Source organism: Castanea sativa, chromosome 10 (assembly GCF_040712315.1).
Source record: "Castanea sativa cultivar Marrone di Chiusa Pesio chromosome 10, ASM4071231v1".
Taxonomy (NCBI): domain Eukaryota; kingdom Viridiplantae; phylum Streptophyta; class Magnoliopsida; order Fagales; family Fagaceae; genus Castanea; species Castanea sativa.
This window is the reverse complement of record NC_134022.1, coordinates 29,454,020-29,469,912: the sequence shown is the minus strand read 5'-3', so window position 1 is coordinate 29,469,912 and position 15,893 is coordinate 29,454,020. Positions and strand designations below refer to the sequence as shown.

The window sequence follows — 15,893 nt, the reverse complement described above, 5'->3', positions numbered from 1 at the left end:
TAATGATCCTAACCTTCCTAACCTAGGACACAAGTTCGTAGTACCCATACTCCATTGACTTCTTTAGACGATACAAATATGTGAACTCATCCACCTTAATCATGTCCCCTATAGTGACGGCCATCCATATCTCCATACAACTGATCACAATCCTCCACGAATTTGGAATAAGTTGCCCGGGAGCGATGTTGAAATGATTTAGAAGCTCCATAATGAAGGGGTGGAAGGGAAACCTAAGACCACACTAGAAAACAGCTTCATAGAAACACACTTCCCCAGGTGAAAAATGACAGGCCCGTTCCTCTTCATGAGGAAGACAAATCTGAACACTCTTAGGGAATTGGAACCTATCCCTAAACCTAGAGAGGGGTGTTAGAGTTCGGACCGCACACCTCCCTGAGGGCATGAAAAGCCCTAGCCTCTCTTGGGCCAGAAGTAGCGATATCCTTCTCCACCTCAACGGGGTCGTCTGTAATACCCCAATTTTGTTTTTATGACTATCACTGTACCTTGTCATTTTTTTTTAATATAGAGTTGAGGTACCATATGTATGTGCACAGTAAGATGGTAAAAGATAATTTTGTGGTGCTACAAATTTTGTGCATACAATTTAGTGAGGCAATTAAAATAATAAATAAATAAAAAAAATAGGAAGATGTTTTATGGGATTCTTGGAGACCAAAGAGATAAGCTCAAGTGGGTTTTAAACTCCAGCCCACTACCCCACCAAGCCCACATCTCTGATGCGTTAAAATATAAGGTGGAGGAAAAGATAAATTAGGGTTTTCATAAGCAAGGTTTCATCACTAAGGAGGCTAGGAAGTGCGTTTTTCCCTTGGAGTTTAGAAGTTAGAACACATATAATTGAAGAGGCAAAATTGTTTATGGGCATAAGATTTGGCTACGAAATCAAGGTGAGAACCCCATCTCAATATTTCTATATAGTTTATAAATCTTGAGATATATTTACGATTATGGCAACATGATAAGATTCAGTTATGTCTACTATTTGAATAATCGATTACAGTGGAAAGATGGTTATATATATGAGCGTTAGTCATGTAAAGATCCGATTGTAATACTCTTAAGTTATGGTACTTTTGTAATTTATATTGATTACCCGTTGAAATTGAGGACCTTGGGTCTAACAAAGGATTATATATATTAGATTAATTCCTAAAAGTGAGTACACGATTTCATTGAATTGCCTACAGATTTCATTTGAATATAGATTCCATGATTATAACCTTAAATCCTAAAGGTGGCCCTGTATCCTTATGTTTTCAATGGGAATATTAATTTAAGTTCTAGGGTATTTCGGCTGCTGCTTCTCTAATGGTAATATAAGATTTGACCCAATGCAAGGAAACATAATTGGCCTCTGTGTATATGGCTTGCAAGTTGCCCATTGTGCATCCCTAGAACAAGTGATTTTTGCCATCAAATTTCCTTTCGGATATGTATATATTAAGTCCTATTAGATTTGCCATGTTTTCTTTGATTATATATATTAGGTTGGATTAACGTTTTCTTTTGTTATATACATTGGGATGGTTTAACGTTTTGTTTGAGGTTTTATATTAAATCCTAGGTCAATGACATTTTGGCTACTACCTTCCTCACAACAATATGAGTTTCAATTAATGCAAGGATGTATTATTGATTAGAATACCATTGGTTAGAGAAACGTTAATTTAGTGCTGAAAGTGTTATTAGTTCAGCAAAGTATAATCCTAGTGAGTCCATTTGTATAGTTCTATAAGCTTTATATTTTGTGGGAGATATTAAGTAATTCTCATGGTTGATTATAGGTCCTATTTAAGAGTGTTTTGAGGCTTTTTGGAGGTTGTTTCGGCTAGACTTTCAGAGTGATTCAAGTGTTGTATGTAATTATGCATAATATGCACAAGTTTTGTTTTTTAGGTTCTTAGAAGTTAAAGATTTTCAAAAGTTATATTTTTAAGCTTACATTTTTAAAAGTTTATCAAAAAACATTTTTACACTATTGAAAGAGAAATTTCAACTTTTAAATAATTTTTTTAAAGTGAAACTTTGAATTCTAAATAATGTTTTGAACGTCTGAATCTCATTTGAAAGATGAGTTCTAAACTAAACTTTTTATATAAAATAATTGCGTTTCAAAGTAAGTTTTCTAAAAAGGTTCTTGTTCTTTAAATTTGTGTAAAACCAAGTGATTTCAAAATCATATTCCTATTCTCCAAATGGTATTTGAAATGTTTCTTTTAGTAAATCGAATTTTTAGATTTGCTTAAGAATTGTAAAATATCTATATAATTCCTCGGTTCCTATTTGTTCCCTAAGGGAGTCAAGCATCCTTTGATTCTATTTCAACTCAATATTGTGATATTCGATATGTCTCTATATATGGAATAATTGTTAATATTAAGAAAATTATTCTATTTTGTATATGTTTTGTTTTGTGATATGTGACTCAAAATGAGTGTTTTTAAAGTTGATCAAATATATGTATAAATCCACTTACAGGATTGTACGTGAGAATATGTGTTGATCCCTCACCAGCAGAGGTTAAATGTTGATATCCGCTCACAGGATTTTATGTGAGAATATGTGATGTGTATGTGTTTTCAAATGACTTTACGATTTGATTATATATGTATTAAGTGGTTCTTTATATGTTCTGAAAACTATATTTGACATTTTGAGTGATATTGTGAAATCAAACTCGTGTTTTGCTTGACTCTATTCCGCTATGTATTTTGTATAATTGTTTACTAGATATGTGGCTCACCCCATCAATTACTATTTTTAGATTAAAGTGTAGTTGAGAATATAGAACCCTTGGATCGCTTTGTAAGGTGCAAGGTAGAGAGTGGAAGTTGTAGTAAACTTCAGTATTACTTGAAGACTTATAGAATTTTAGTTATCTTTATTTTGTAATTCATGTTTTATATAGTGGAGATTATTTCCAATTTGTGGAGTTTAGATTTTTTTGAAAGAGATTTTTAAGAGTATTGTTTCTGTGGAGTTTTAATTTATTTTGGATTATTTATGTTTATTGAGTTATAAAAGTTCAACAAGTTAGTCATGCATCTAAATTCATGTTCCATGGATTTGGGTCGTGACATCGTCACTAGACAACAACCCAGTCTCCAGTTCACTAGACCTCACCTCAGACATGATCCCTCGACTACCCACTAACTCCTCAAACCAATCTACAGATTGACGCAATAAGGGAAACAGATCAGTCAATGCCAAACCTAGACCATGACCCCCAACTGCAAACCCTTCGATTGAAGGAAAATGGGTACGGAAAGAACCTAAAGACGCCCCTAATCACGCAAAAAGAAAAGAGACAGAGTGACAAAGTTGCCTAATTTCAGAATTTCCAATCATGGAAACTAAGGAGAGAGAAGAATAAGTATCTAAACAAAGCCAGAAAAGGGGAAAATAATGGTGGTACAAGGAAAGAAAAAGGAAATGTAAAGAGAATCATACCTCAAAAACTCCAAGGCTCAGAAATTCAAGCTCAAAGAAAATAGGGGAGACACCAAAAGTTGAGAAGCTTAGAAAAAGATGTGAAATGGCAAGAAATGAGAAAGTGGAGAAGAAAACAAAGAGTTCTTTAAAAAACCATGCCTAGAAAACTAAAAACCAGTGGGAAAACCAAAAGCCCCTTGAACCAAACAAAGGCACCCACCAGTCAAAATGCGCCACGTTGCCATGACACATATGATGCCGCCACTATGCTTTAAATGCTAGGGATGGCAATTTAAGCCTGACCCGCAGGTACCTGGCCCAATTCGACCCTAATGGGTCGAATTTTACCCGGCTCTATAAAAAATAGGGTCGGATATGGGTTTTAAAAAAAAACCCGAAACGGGTCTGGGTCGAGCCTGGGTTTTCTCAAAACCCGACCTAAACCCGACCCGGTTATAAAATTAGTTAAATACCCTTTTATATATATACTTCTAAACCAACCCTAACCTAATTCATTTCATTTTTCCTCTTCACTCAGCCACCCCCTCTCTCTCTCTCTCTCTCTCTCTCTCTCAAGCTCTCAAATCTCTATCTCAGTAGCACCACACTCTCTCTCTCTCTCTCAAGCTCTCACGGCTCTCATAGCCTCGCTCAACCTCACGGCCCCATGGCCTCATTCAACCTCACGGCATCAGCTCTGTTCGTTCAGCCTCACGCCATTGTTATTTTTTTTTTCTTTTTTGGTTCGTTTCGTCTTTCATTGTTTTTTTCTTTGTTTGTGTTTGTGATTTCTGTATTTGTTTTTGTGTTTGTGTTTGTGTTTTTGATTTTGAAAAGGAAAATCATAAATTTGAAAATTTCGTGTTTGTGTTAAGGTTTCTTTGTTTGTGTTTGTGATTTTGAAAGGAGAAATTTGAAATTTTTGTGTTTAAGTTTTGATTTGTGTTTGTGATTGTGATTTTGGAAGGGAAAATCTAAAAATTTTGTGTTTGTGAAATTTGGGTTTATGTCTGAGAAGTCTGTGTTTATGTTTGTGTTAGGATCTGTATTTGTGTTTGTGATTTTAAAAGGGAAAATTTGAAATTTTTGTGTTTATGAAACCTGTGTTTTTATTTGTGTTAGGATTTGTGTTTGTGTTTGTGATTTTGAAAGGGAAATTCATAGATCTGAAACTTGTGTTTTTTATATCTGTGTTTGTGTTTGTGTTGTGATTTGGGGCTGGGCATGACTGGACGGGACCCGTGGAGCCCACGGGGCCTGGCGGGGCGGGTTTGGGGTTGAAAAAAAAAACCCGTTTATTAAGTGAGGCTGGTTCGGGTAACGGGTTCAGACCTGCGGGTCGGGTTCGAGCATAAAGAAACCTAGCCCGAACCCGACCTGTTGCCATTCCTATTAAATGTGACTAAAACGGAATCCCAAGGGTCACATTTGAACAAAAAACCTTCCATCTTCCTACGATCATCATTACACGTAAGGACGACCACATGACTGGGGGGGGGGGGAACTGATAGGCCCAATAAATATCATTGTCCAGACAAGCCCATCAAGTGCTATTGTCCATCCCTTCCTAGCATGGACGATGGTAGAAGCGCCTTAAAGAGGAGCATTCAATGCCTTGGACGGTTACTAATCGGCCAAGAAGACCGTTGGAGACCCATCAAAGCCTACATTGAATAAGCCCAGAGGCATTACAAAAGAAGCAATTATACCACCATGAATAGGGTACAATGGCTAGAAAGAAAGAGGATGTATATAAGACACATTTCAGAACTAAACAAGGTATAAACATACACACTTGCTGAAACACTTTATTCACTCTAATTCGTATAAGCCCTCTTTACCATTTCTAATCACTGATTTTACTATCGGAGACTCCGTGGTAGACACCACACTGGTGACCACTCAGAGAGGATTCCATTCTTACTCTTGCAGGAATAGAGACGAAGTCCGTGCTGACCTATCTGGACGAACCTACTTGACCTACTTGACTGACAATCTCAGCATTATAAAAAACTCTAGCTCCCCTCAATACCTTTCTACATAAATTTATATATATAAGCCTCAAAGTTCAAGTTCATACCATCCCTATACAAATTTTCACTTGATTTTCATGTCTAACAAAATAAAAAATAAAAAACAATCCTTAAATTCAAGCTCATACATGTTATAATTGGTCTGTGTGCAATGCCAGACACTATTTCATTGCGTAAGAAGTGTCTTTCAATTATTTTGAAAATAACACTTTATGGTCTGAAATAGTGTCTAGTGGCAAGCACACAGACCAACATAGTATCATGCGTTAACGTAATCTATCAAATTAAGTACTGTATAGGACTCCCTCAAAAGAAAAAAAAAAGTACTGTATAGTAAATTTTAACATAAAATAATACATACTGATACCTAATTGAGGGGATCAAATTCAAGTAGAATAACCCCACAAACACAGTCCAACAAAGTTTAGACTTTTTTTTGACGGAACTATTCAAAAGGCGAACTTTGGAAACAATCACAGAATAGGTCATTTTTGGGTCTGTCTTTGACAAATTGTAATTGAGTGAGACACCACCGTCTTCTTGCTAAACGCCAATTATTTCATCCTAAAATAGTAAAATTACAATGCTTTTTCTTCTTCTTCTTCCATTTTTTTTTTTGTTGCTGAACATGCTTTTTCTTCTGTTGCTAGGCCCAAGTATTATAAAAATATTTATTACCTTTTAATTATTAGATTAGACTAAGTTTATCTTGAGTTTTTGGGATAGCTACATTTATGAGTTCTCAAAATCAGATTAAGACCCTCTTGAGCTTAGGATAACTCCACCTTCGAGTTCTCAAAATCCCAACTCCCACTTCGAACTGAGGTGATTAAATTTTACCACACTATGTCACCATCAATCATTTAAATACTTATCAAAATAGTGATAGTAATTGTTTTAATAAATATTAATGTGTGATAGGTAAGAGTTGGTTTAGACCGTAGAAGATCTCGATATCTCAAAATTTTATCTAACCATTTTATAATGAATAGATAACATTTTACTACTCTAGTAATATTATTTAAAAATAATCTAAAATATTGATAATTTGGAAAAAAAAAAATCAAATCCATCAATTTTAAAATATACAAGATTTTAGAAACTACAATATGAAGTTATCATAACAAAAATCCTTATTTTAATTTATAATCCATAAAATTTCTATAAAATAATTTATTTGATAATTTCATAATTAAGAAATAGGAGATTTGAACTTTTAAAGGTTTTAAGTTATCGACAAAGTTTAGTTACAATATTACTCAATATTTTTTTATTGGAGTCAAATTTTGACAAATCCACTATTTGATTGCATATTTTTGTTATATCCTCTATGCTTGCAAAAATTTTAGAAAATTAAGGATCAATAGCTATGTCATAAATATTTTAGTAGTTTAAAATTATGAATCAAATATAAACTTATAGATTATTTAGAAAATAATATTCGATTGACACAAAATTTGACATGTGTATTAAAAACATAAAGAACATACAATTCAACAGTTAGATTTTCAAAATATGTAGTAATGTTATTTTATTGAGTAGGATTGTAGTTTTCAGCTATAACCAATTTTGTGCTTAACTTATAAGTTTCTTGAGAATATATATATATATTATAATAAAACAAAATAAATACTAAAAATCTTGTAGGGTAATTATAGATTTACATTTTATTATCAATATAAATGTTACACTGTACATTTTTTTGCAAAAATATAAAGTATTGTACACATTTTGTTTTGCTTATAATGTAAATCTTACTTTGCTAGTTCAATGTAAACTAAGAATTCTTCCGCAGTATTAATTAAGTATATTTGAAGATACTTTGTATCTGATTCCACAGGGCACAGTTGATCTAAAACTTTCAGATCATTATTGAATTTATTATTCTTCTAAAAAAAAAATTATTGCATTTATTATATTTATCACGGAATGGTAAGGTTATTTACGTGACATCCTAAGTGTCCTCAATTAATGATGGATCTGGACTTTTACCCACCCCTGAATATGCATTTAAGTCTTCTTTTTTTTTTTTTAGGGGAAAATATGCATTTAAGTTTGATATACAATTTTTGTTTTGCAATCTACAAAATAAATAAATGAAGGCTACACCTTCAAAGTTTGAAGTATTTGAATTTTACTCCTTAAAATTTCAAAATTTTGATTTTAACTCTCAAGCTTGAGAGTGTTTATATTTTATAATGATATTTCATAATTTAAATTTTACCCCCTAAAGTTTAGGATGTTTAGATTTTATATCTTAAAGTTTTATAATATATGGTGTAAAATTCAAACACCTCCAACTTTTAGGAAGTAAAATCTAAAAACTTCTAAAATCTAGGAAATAAAATTTAAATTATGAAATTTTAAGGTATAAAATAAAATTACTCCTAAATCTCATAAGATAAAATTTAAATTCTTAAATTTCAAGATATAAAATCTGAATAACCCAACTTAGCTTGCAATTTAGCCTAGATAAAATAGAGAAATAATATGTTCACAATATTTTATAATATTTTCACAAAAAATCCTATGTAGCAGGTTGATTATTATTAATGGAGTAGAAAAATAATTTCAGTAATAAGTTCAAATTAGAACTAATAACAACTAATTATCTATAATTTATTATGAAAATATTATGAACATAGCACCTTTCAATAAAATATATCTTGTATAAAAAAATATATATATATATATCCGATTTACAAAAATTTATGGCTAACACTCACGCGCACCCATAGTATTACGCGCTTAAGCTAAAGAAAGTGATCATAATTAATAAAATATTGCGGTATTTCAGTAGGTGGTAGTGGTTGGTGGGGTCAAAACCGAAGAAAAAGTCTCAGTACAGTCCAAAGTTCCAAACTAGCTTCCACGTACCTATGAAAAGGTGACGTTTGGAAACAACCACAAACAATTAAAAAATACAAGTTTCTGAAGAAAAAGATATGCTAATAATAAGTAATAACAATAAGAGCACCCATTAAAGAAATAAGAAATTGTTAGGCTTGGGTCTCATTGTGGAGAAATAGGCTGTAAGTTTCTTTCCTTTCGCAGCTAATGGGTCTCACCAGCTCTAAAGGGGAAAAAATATATACTCGAGACAAAGTATACTTCTTTCTCATTATGAGTAAGACCACTAGTCATCTCTTTGAATTTCAAATTCATTTAAGAATTTTTTTTTAATACCAATTGTACTAAATACTTGCTCTTACTAAAGGGTAATTTTTTTTATTTGAATAATTAAACACACGAAGCAATAATAATGGTATAATCACAAAGGGTCAGGGACCGTTGTTAGCGCAGGCTAGATGAAAATTTTTTTTAACTAATACATTGTTGGCAGGTTGAAGAAAAATTCTAAACCATTGCCAGTCTACCAACCTCCAAAAACGACAAGTTGGTTGAAAATTTGGGTAGTTTTGACTTGGCAAATTGGGTGGGTTATTTTTAGCTATGTGTTCTTATACTAAACTTCAAAATTTATTTTACCATTTACGAATAAATTTAAGTTGTATTTCCTCCTTATCCTATAAATCATTTAGAGAGATCAAAAGAAATGAATCACTTTCCCATAAATTTAAGTATACACATCTTAAGTCGTTAATACTTTTTAAAATTTTCACCAAAAATAAAAAGCTATGAGTACTATATTTATATTATTATGTATACTTACTATTAAATCTATTATGTTGGGAAAATATTATTCCTTATTTATTTTGTAAGGACTCAAAAATCAAACAGTCCAGACCCACTTAGAACAATGAGGTATGTACAGTTCAATCAGGCCCAAATCAATATACTTGTAAAAAAGTGGATCAAACAACAAGGAAAAGCTTGTCACGAGGATAAAAATAAGGAAGAAAGACTAGGGAGTCTAGATTATGAACGTAAATGCCTTGTTACAAACTTGCCCGATGAGGCAAATAATGAACAGAAAGATACACTGTTTACTTTATTCTTTCAATATCTCTAGTTCTAACTCTTTCGCATTTGGATTTTTTTTTTTCTAATATACCCCTTTTTGCATCCTATCTTGGCCCCTCATCTTTACCTGACCAAATTTTCATCACGACACCTGTCCCCTCCAATATCTGTTGAAGGTGGTAGAAGAAGCTGTTTAGCTATGAACTACATTGTTCAGGTTACTTCCTCATTAATGCAGCTGATAAAGCTGCTGCCCACCATTTAATACGGAGGTTATACGCTACTCCAAGCTGGAAACTTCACTTATTATTACTGATTCTCTCTCATCTGACCTTTCTTCTCACCTGGAGTGCCCCATAGTCCTTTGCCTTATCTCCTCCTCTCCTCGGGCGACTTTCATTCTCGGGCCCATGGTACCTCCATAACAGTGTTGCGACCCTTCACCTTCATCCTCGATCCTTGGGTACCTACACATTTTATTATATGTATATTATGAAATTTTTTTAGCCAAAAAGTTTTTTTTTTAATAAAAAAAACCCTTAAATTTGATATGAGATAAAAACTAAAAAGAAATTTTATATATGGTTGAGTTCAGGGGCGGCTTGATGCATTCAGGGGCCTAAGGCAAAAATTGATTATCTTGTTTCATAAGTAAAATTACTATTAATTAACATGAGCCACATAGAAATTTTTTTTTTTTCAAGTTTTTAAACACAAAAAATTTGACAAAACTTTTTACATTTGTTGATGTGGCAGATTGATAGTAGTGAGTAAAAAAATGATGTTAGTGGTGAATCTAGTTGAAAACTAGTAAAAGTTTGCTAACTTGATTATTGTGAAAAATGTTGTGAATATTTTTGTAAATTGCTTTCTTTTTTTTCTTTTACAAGTGCTATATTCACAATGTTTTTTATAACAAATCTTAGGTGTTAAATTATTTCTTGTTTTCTATTTGAACCTATTGCTGATTTTTTTCTCTGTCAATAATAATCCTTACAATCTGCTATTTAGGATTTTTTTATAAATATATTGTGAAAAATGTTATGGACATAGAATTTCTTTCTTTTTTTTATTTGTTTTTTATTTGATAAGAAAATATTATTTTATTTATTTGTTAATATTTGGGCTTAATTAATACTATTGGTTAAAATTTAAGGGTTTTTTTTTTTTTTTCACTTGCGACCTTAAGCGGCGGCATCAATGGCTTATACCATTGAGCAGGCACTGGTTGAATTGGGTCTGCCGATTTTTAAATAAAACTAAATCCGTCATCCAATTCAACCTACTACTTTAATGGTTGAACCCACTCATCCTATTTGAAAATCATTTTCATATCCATGCAGATTGAGGAGGGTTCGGTAGTTTGGATAGATTAAGCGGATTGTTGAACATGTCTAATCATCTTGGCCCTCATTAGATTGCCTTTTTTTTATATAGGAAAAATTACCATTTTGGAGTAAGACACTACTCACTAGCCATAACTTCGGATCTGTCACTTTGAAACCAACAATAAAATTTTGTGATAAAATTTTGACCTTGCATTTGTGAATCACCTTTATCTGGACTAAAAATTAGCCACCCAAATTAGTTTAACCTCAGTTAAAAGGTAAAAGAAAAAATAGAGCTGTATTTTGTTGCCCCTTAAATAACACTGAGTTCAATTATAATTTAGAACTAAACTACTCATAATGTTCTTAAGAAGAGTATAATATACAAAAAAAGCATATAGCATGAATCACTTTTTCTTTTCTTTTTTTAGAAAAAAGCATGAATCACTTGGAACCAATATAACGACATGGATTAATGGTCAAACATAATTTGCTGACATATTTCTATTCTTCTTTTTCTTTTTCTTTTTTTAATTTAAATTTTATGAAACTCTTTTCTTCTTTTTCATTGTTTATTTACGTGTGAGTGATGTTCCATCCAGGCCACAATGAAACATCACATTCGGGGACCAATAGGCAAAAAGTTGAAAACAATATCAATTTGGACCTCTACAAAATGTATAAACTACAACTTTTGTACAATATCAATTTTCTTTTCTATAATGATTGTTTTGTCAACAAAATCAGGGAGAGAGCGACTCGCAAAATTTGGACCGTGGAACAATTAAGGAAATAGACTAAGAATTGAAGAAGAGGAAGAAGAAAAAAAATAAGCTACCCCATCCTAAAATTTGATCAATTTAATTTTAGCTATGTTTCACTGATCTCGCTTTCCCTACACACACCCACATTTATCACCATGGTTCCTTTCTTCCCTGACTCCATGACTCTGCAGCAGTTTCTCCGCGGAGACTGTCCAAAAACAAGGCAAAAGAAACCACATTAAACATTTTGTTTGAATCAAAAGAACCCACATCACAGTTCACTGAGTTTTCAAATTTAGTCAAATTTCCAATAATTAAGACCTCAAAGACTGTTGGTTGCATTTGATGGAGCTATCATGTGCTTGTCGGTTGTCACATAGAATTATAGGAAGTTCATCATTAATAGTAAGAAGCAGACCATCCCACGTGACAAGGACATGATATGATCCATCCAATTCAACTAACAGTCAGAGATTGGAGTAAAATTGGAACACAAACAAAACTGGAAGAGTTAAATTATTATTATTATTATTATTATTTATAAGATTTGAATTATAAATTTGAAAGTACTTCAACAAGTAACTTGGAAGAGTAAAAGTGAAAGCTTGCAGGTATTATAGGTAATTGTAACGTAAATGCAAATCAGAAGCTATTGGTGGCAGTCTTAAAACGAAGGAAGCAAAGAGAGAGGAAAAACTACTTACTCTATACCATAGATGCGGGTCAGGCTTCTTATATACCTCCACTCTGTCAAGCTTGGTTGGATCAGCCATCTTCCACTTGCACGGAGGGTGAGGGACACGATGCCGGACATATTCACTCACAGTCTGGCTTGTTGAAGAATTCAATCTTGCATTTGACATGTAAAAAACAAAAGGCTTTTGGCATTGGTTTCGGAAAACTGGACGGGTGTTGAATGCGTATGCAGTATAATCTGCTTTTTTGTACCAATTCAAGAATGTCCTTGAAGGCATTTCTATCTCACGAGGTGAGAAGACTCCCCGAAATACTTGAACGGCAAAGCCCCATGAAACTGAAATAGTCCAACGCTTAGATTTGTCGTAGCAAATTGATTGTTGCATGAGCCCTGCTGAGTCCAACTTCATAGGTTTGGTAAGCCGCTGGAGGGCTTTAACTTGAGTCACATTGGGGAAGATTGGCTCAACCACATCAAGGTGATGCAATGATACCAGAGGTGCCACTGGATGTGCTGCAAGAAGCCCGAACAAGTTTCCATACACATCATACTGGCATTGTCATGAAACAAAAAGAGACGCTGTTAAAATCAGTGTTGTTGGTCTTTCAAAACAATATACTACCAAGGCTTAGCGACAATAAACATCTCTAGGGAAAGACCATATAGAGGCAACCCTACTTTGAGCTCTCTCTATATCCTCTAAAATCATAACCATAGTGTAGAAATGACATTTACGCGACACCATCAACTTCTATTATCAAGGCTAAAATGCTAACCCTAAATTTGCCATGAGTCTTGCAACTCAGAGGCACAGTCCGAATCTCCCATTAAAGAGAATGTGGATTCAAATCCGCTATTCCCACTTATTGTAAGCAAAAGGGAAAATATATATCCTTAAATACCAACAATTACAACAATAATAATAAAGTTTGAAGTAGATAATTTCCCTATACGCCAATGCTAGATTCTTCATAGTGCAAGGACAAGTCTGAGGAGGGTCCATTTAGTGGAAAACATCCACTAAATGGACCACCAGTTGTTTAAACATTCGTGTTAGATGACATCATTTAATTGACTTGTATAATTGAACCATGTTAATGCTACTATTACTTAAGTCATAAATGTGTGTCATTCATTAAAACCTTGAATGAAATTGAGCACAAGAAAACTCCCTCATGTAATACACGTAAACATACAAAAATGTATACAACTAAACAAGTCATTCAAAAGACACCAAAACAATAGTCTTATGTACAGCTGTACACTATTCCAGAAATAGGAGCGTGATGTGAACGAACCCAGAAAACGCTCGTGGTTGTAAACACTCCCATTTCATGTAGGCCGTAGGGACAACAAGTGTCAAAAAGCGAGTCCAACACCTTTTTACTTGGGACCCATCGAACCTAGCTATGTAGGTATGGACAAAACATACATAGCAATAATTAAATTGCTCCCCTAGATTGTAGAACCCCGGAGCTCCAATACAGTATACACCAATATTATGGTCTGGAAATTACCAAACGGTACACAATCCTAAGTCTAAATTTCTCTGATTAGCTATCAAGTTCATTAAACTCAGCAACGGTCTATAATTAATTCCTAGTTTCCGGATTCGACAACGCGTCTCCGATACTCTTTCAACCCGAAATATCGGCAAAAGATCCGCCGATACGACCAAGCATTTCAATTTAAAAAAAAAAAACCGGAAGCAAGAAAAGCAAAAAACAACAACAACGAAAGCAGAAAAAACAAAACCAAATCCAAACAAACCACCGAAGAAAACGAAACGACGAGAAGGAAAAACAGACCTGGTGAAAACCGAGTTCTTTGGTGAGTGGGACACCGAGTTCGGCCATGCAAGCTTGCATTCGGTCATCGGAGCCGTACAGTCCTGGGTACCGTTGAATACACCGGTCTTGCATTTTCTCCAGCGCCTTCGCTAGTGGGTAGCTGATGGCGAAGCCGCCGCCTCCATAGGCCATGCCGTACGAGAAATATATGTTTTGCAAGTGACTCTCCGATAAGCTTCCGATGTAGTAGTACTGGTTGTGGTCGTACTTGCTCAAAACCCTGACCAAGTTCTCGGTCACGAAAACGGTGTCGTCGTCGCCCATCACGAACCAGTGCACGTCTTCGAGCCCGAGTCGGAGTGTCTCCGACACGATCCGCGAGATCCGAATCGCGGACCGGTGCCCCTGCCGGTTCGTGTACGAGAACTTCGAGGTGTCGCCGGAGATCATCACCGGAGGAAGGCTCAGATCCTCCTCTTCCTCCGCCTCCGCCTCAGATCCTTTCGTCTTATTCTTCTTCACCGTTTGGTCTAGCCAGACTATCCCTCGCATTTCCTCGGGCTTGAACCAGAGCTTAATATAGTTCTTCCTCTTCTCCCAAAACTTGGCCGAGGCGGCGATTCCGAACACAATATTTCGTATCTGGGTCGTCTGGCGGCGAACCTCCACCGCTTGATCTTGATCTAGAACCGACTGTGGTGGTTGTGATGAGGCGGAGGAGGTAGAAACAGTGGCTTTAGAGGTGGAGGAGATTTGACGGTGGGGATTAGAGAAAGGCTCGCGGTCGCAGGCGCGCGAGGTAGAGACGAGCCTGAGCGTGTAGACGACGTAGGTGACGGTGACGAAGAGGATGAGCCAGAGCAAAAGCCTAGGCAAGACTCTGGATTGTGGGCCCGACCCAGCATTGGGGGTACCCAGATTCACCATCATCATCTTCTCTGTATCTTTCTGGCACACTTTCATGTTTTCGTCTAGAGTTTCTAATTCAAGAAAATTAAGTAGATTTGGGAAAGTCCCAGATCTCTTTTCTTTCAATTAATCAGTTTAGTTGAGCTAGAGTTTGAATTGGAGCTTAATAAATAACAATAATGTGAATAAGAAGATGAGAGAGAAAAAAAAAGAAAGAAAAGAAAAGAGATTTGGGTTTTGGGAAAGAGAAAGAGATAGAGAGAGGAAAAATGAGTTGCAGAGTGGTAAAGGTGGGAGAGCATGCAATGGTGCCAGGTTGCACAGCCCTCCCTGAATAGGGCTACACTAGGAATTATTTGATTTGATTTCTTTGTGTGTTTTTTTTGTTTTTGTTGTTGTGGTATTTGAAGCAAAGGATTTTAGGCTGTGTACTGCTTAGATCTTTGAAACGTGTGTGAGTGGTTTGGATGACGACAAAAACTTCCGACTGTTTCTGCGATGGTACTTTGATTCATGACTCATGAGAGAGAAGTGGATTTATTTATTAGTATTTTGTATTGAAAGAGAAGTGGATATTTGTGTGAGGTTTGAATGTTTTTGATATATTTTTGTGTTGGTTGAGTTGTTAGAAAGACTTAAAAGAGATATTGTTTGAGCTAATAATAGTAAATTTTATTAGGATATTTTGTAAAAGTTTTTATTTATATCCTAATACGTTAAAATATCTATAAACAAATAATAATACCATAAAATAGATAAATTTATATACAAACACATGTTTTAATATATATACACACACTTATTAACAACTGCTGTATTATAACTTATAAGTATACTTCAACCAAAAAAAAAAAAAATTCTAATTTCTCTCCAAAACAAAATCTTTAGGTTGGAACCTTTTCTCTCTGCTTTATGTGTGTGTGTTTTTTTTATAAAAAAAATGGATAATTGTCCTACATTGCATAAGAGAAAGTGTTGTGTGTAGTATA

At 34.4% G+C, this 15,893-nt stretch overlaps 1 protein-coding gene across 1 annotated transcript; it reads right to left on the bottom strand.

Annotated features, from left to right (window-relative positions):
* Positions 1–11,423: 11,423 nt before the first annotated feature.
* LOC142614143 (uncharacterized) lies at positions 11,424–15,280 on the bottom strand. The gene is made up of 3 exons (XM_075786689.1): positions 14,014–15,280; positions 12,213–12,755; positions 11,424–11,716 (listed from the first exon to the last, which is right to left on the bottom strand). The coding sequence occupies exons 1-3, from the start codon at positions 14,956–14,958 to the stop codon at positions 11,615–11,617; spliced, it is 1,590 nt and encodes a 529-aa protein (XP_075642804.1). The 5' UTR covers positions 14,959–15,280; the 3' UTR covers positions 11,424–11,614.
* Positions 15,281–15,893: the final 613 nt, after the last annotated feature.

Coding starts and splice junctions, on each gene's coding strand:
- LOC142614143 (XM_075786689.1), bottom strand. CDS start 14,958: ATGAAAGTGTGCCAGAAAGATACAGAGAAGATGATGATGGTGAATCTG. Junction 12,756..14,013: donor AAGAACTCGGTTTTCACCAG/GTCTGTTTTTCC, acceptor TGACAATGCCAG/TATGATGTGTATGGAAACTT. Junction 11,717..12,212: donor ACCCGCATCTATGGTATAGA/GTAAGTAGTTTT, acceptor GTTTTTGGACAG/TCTCCGCGGAGAAACTGCTG.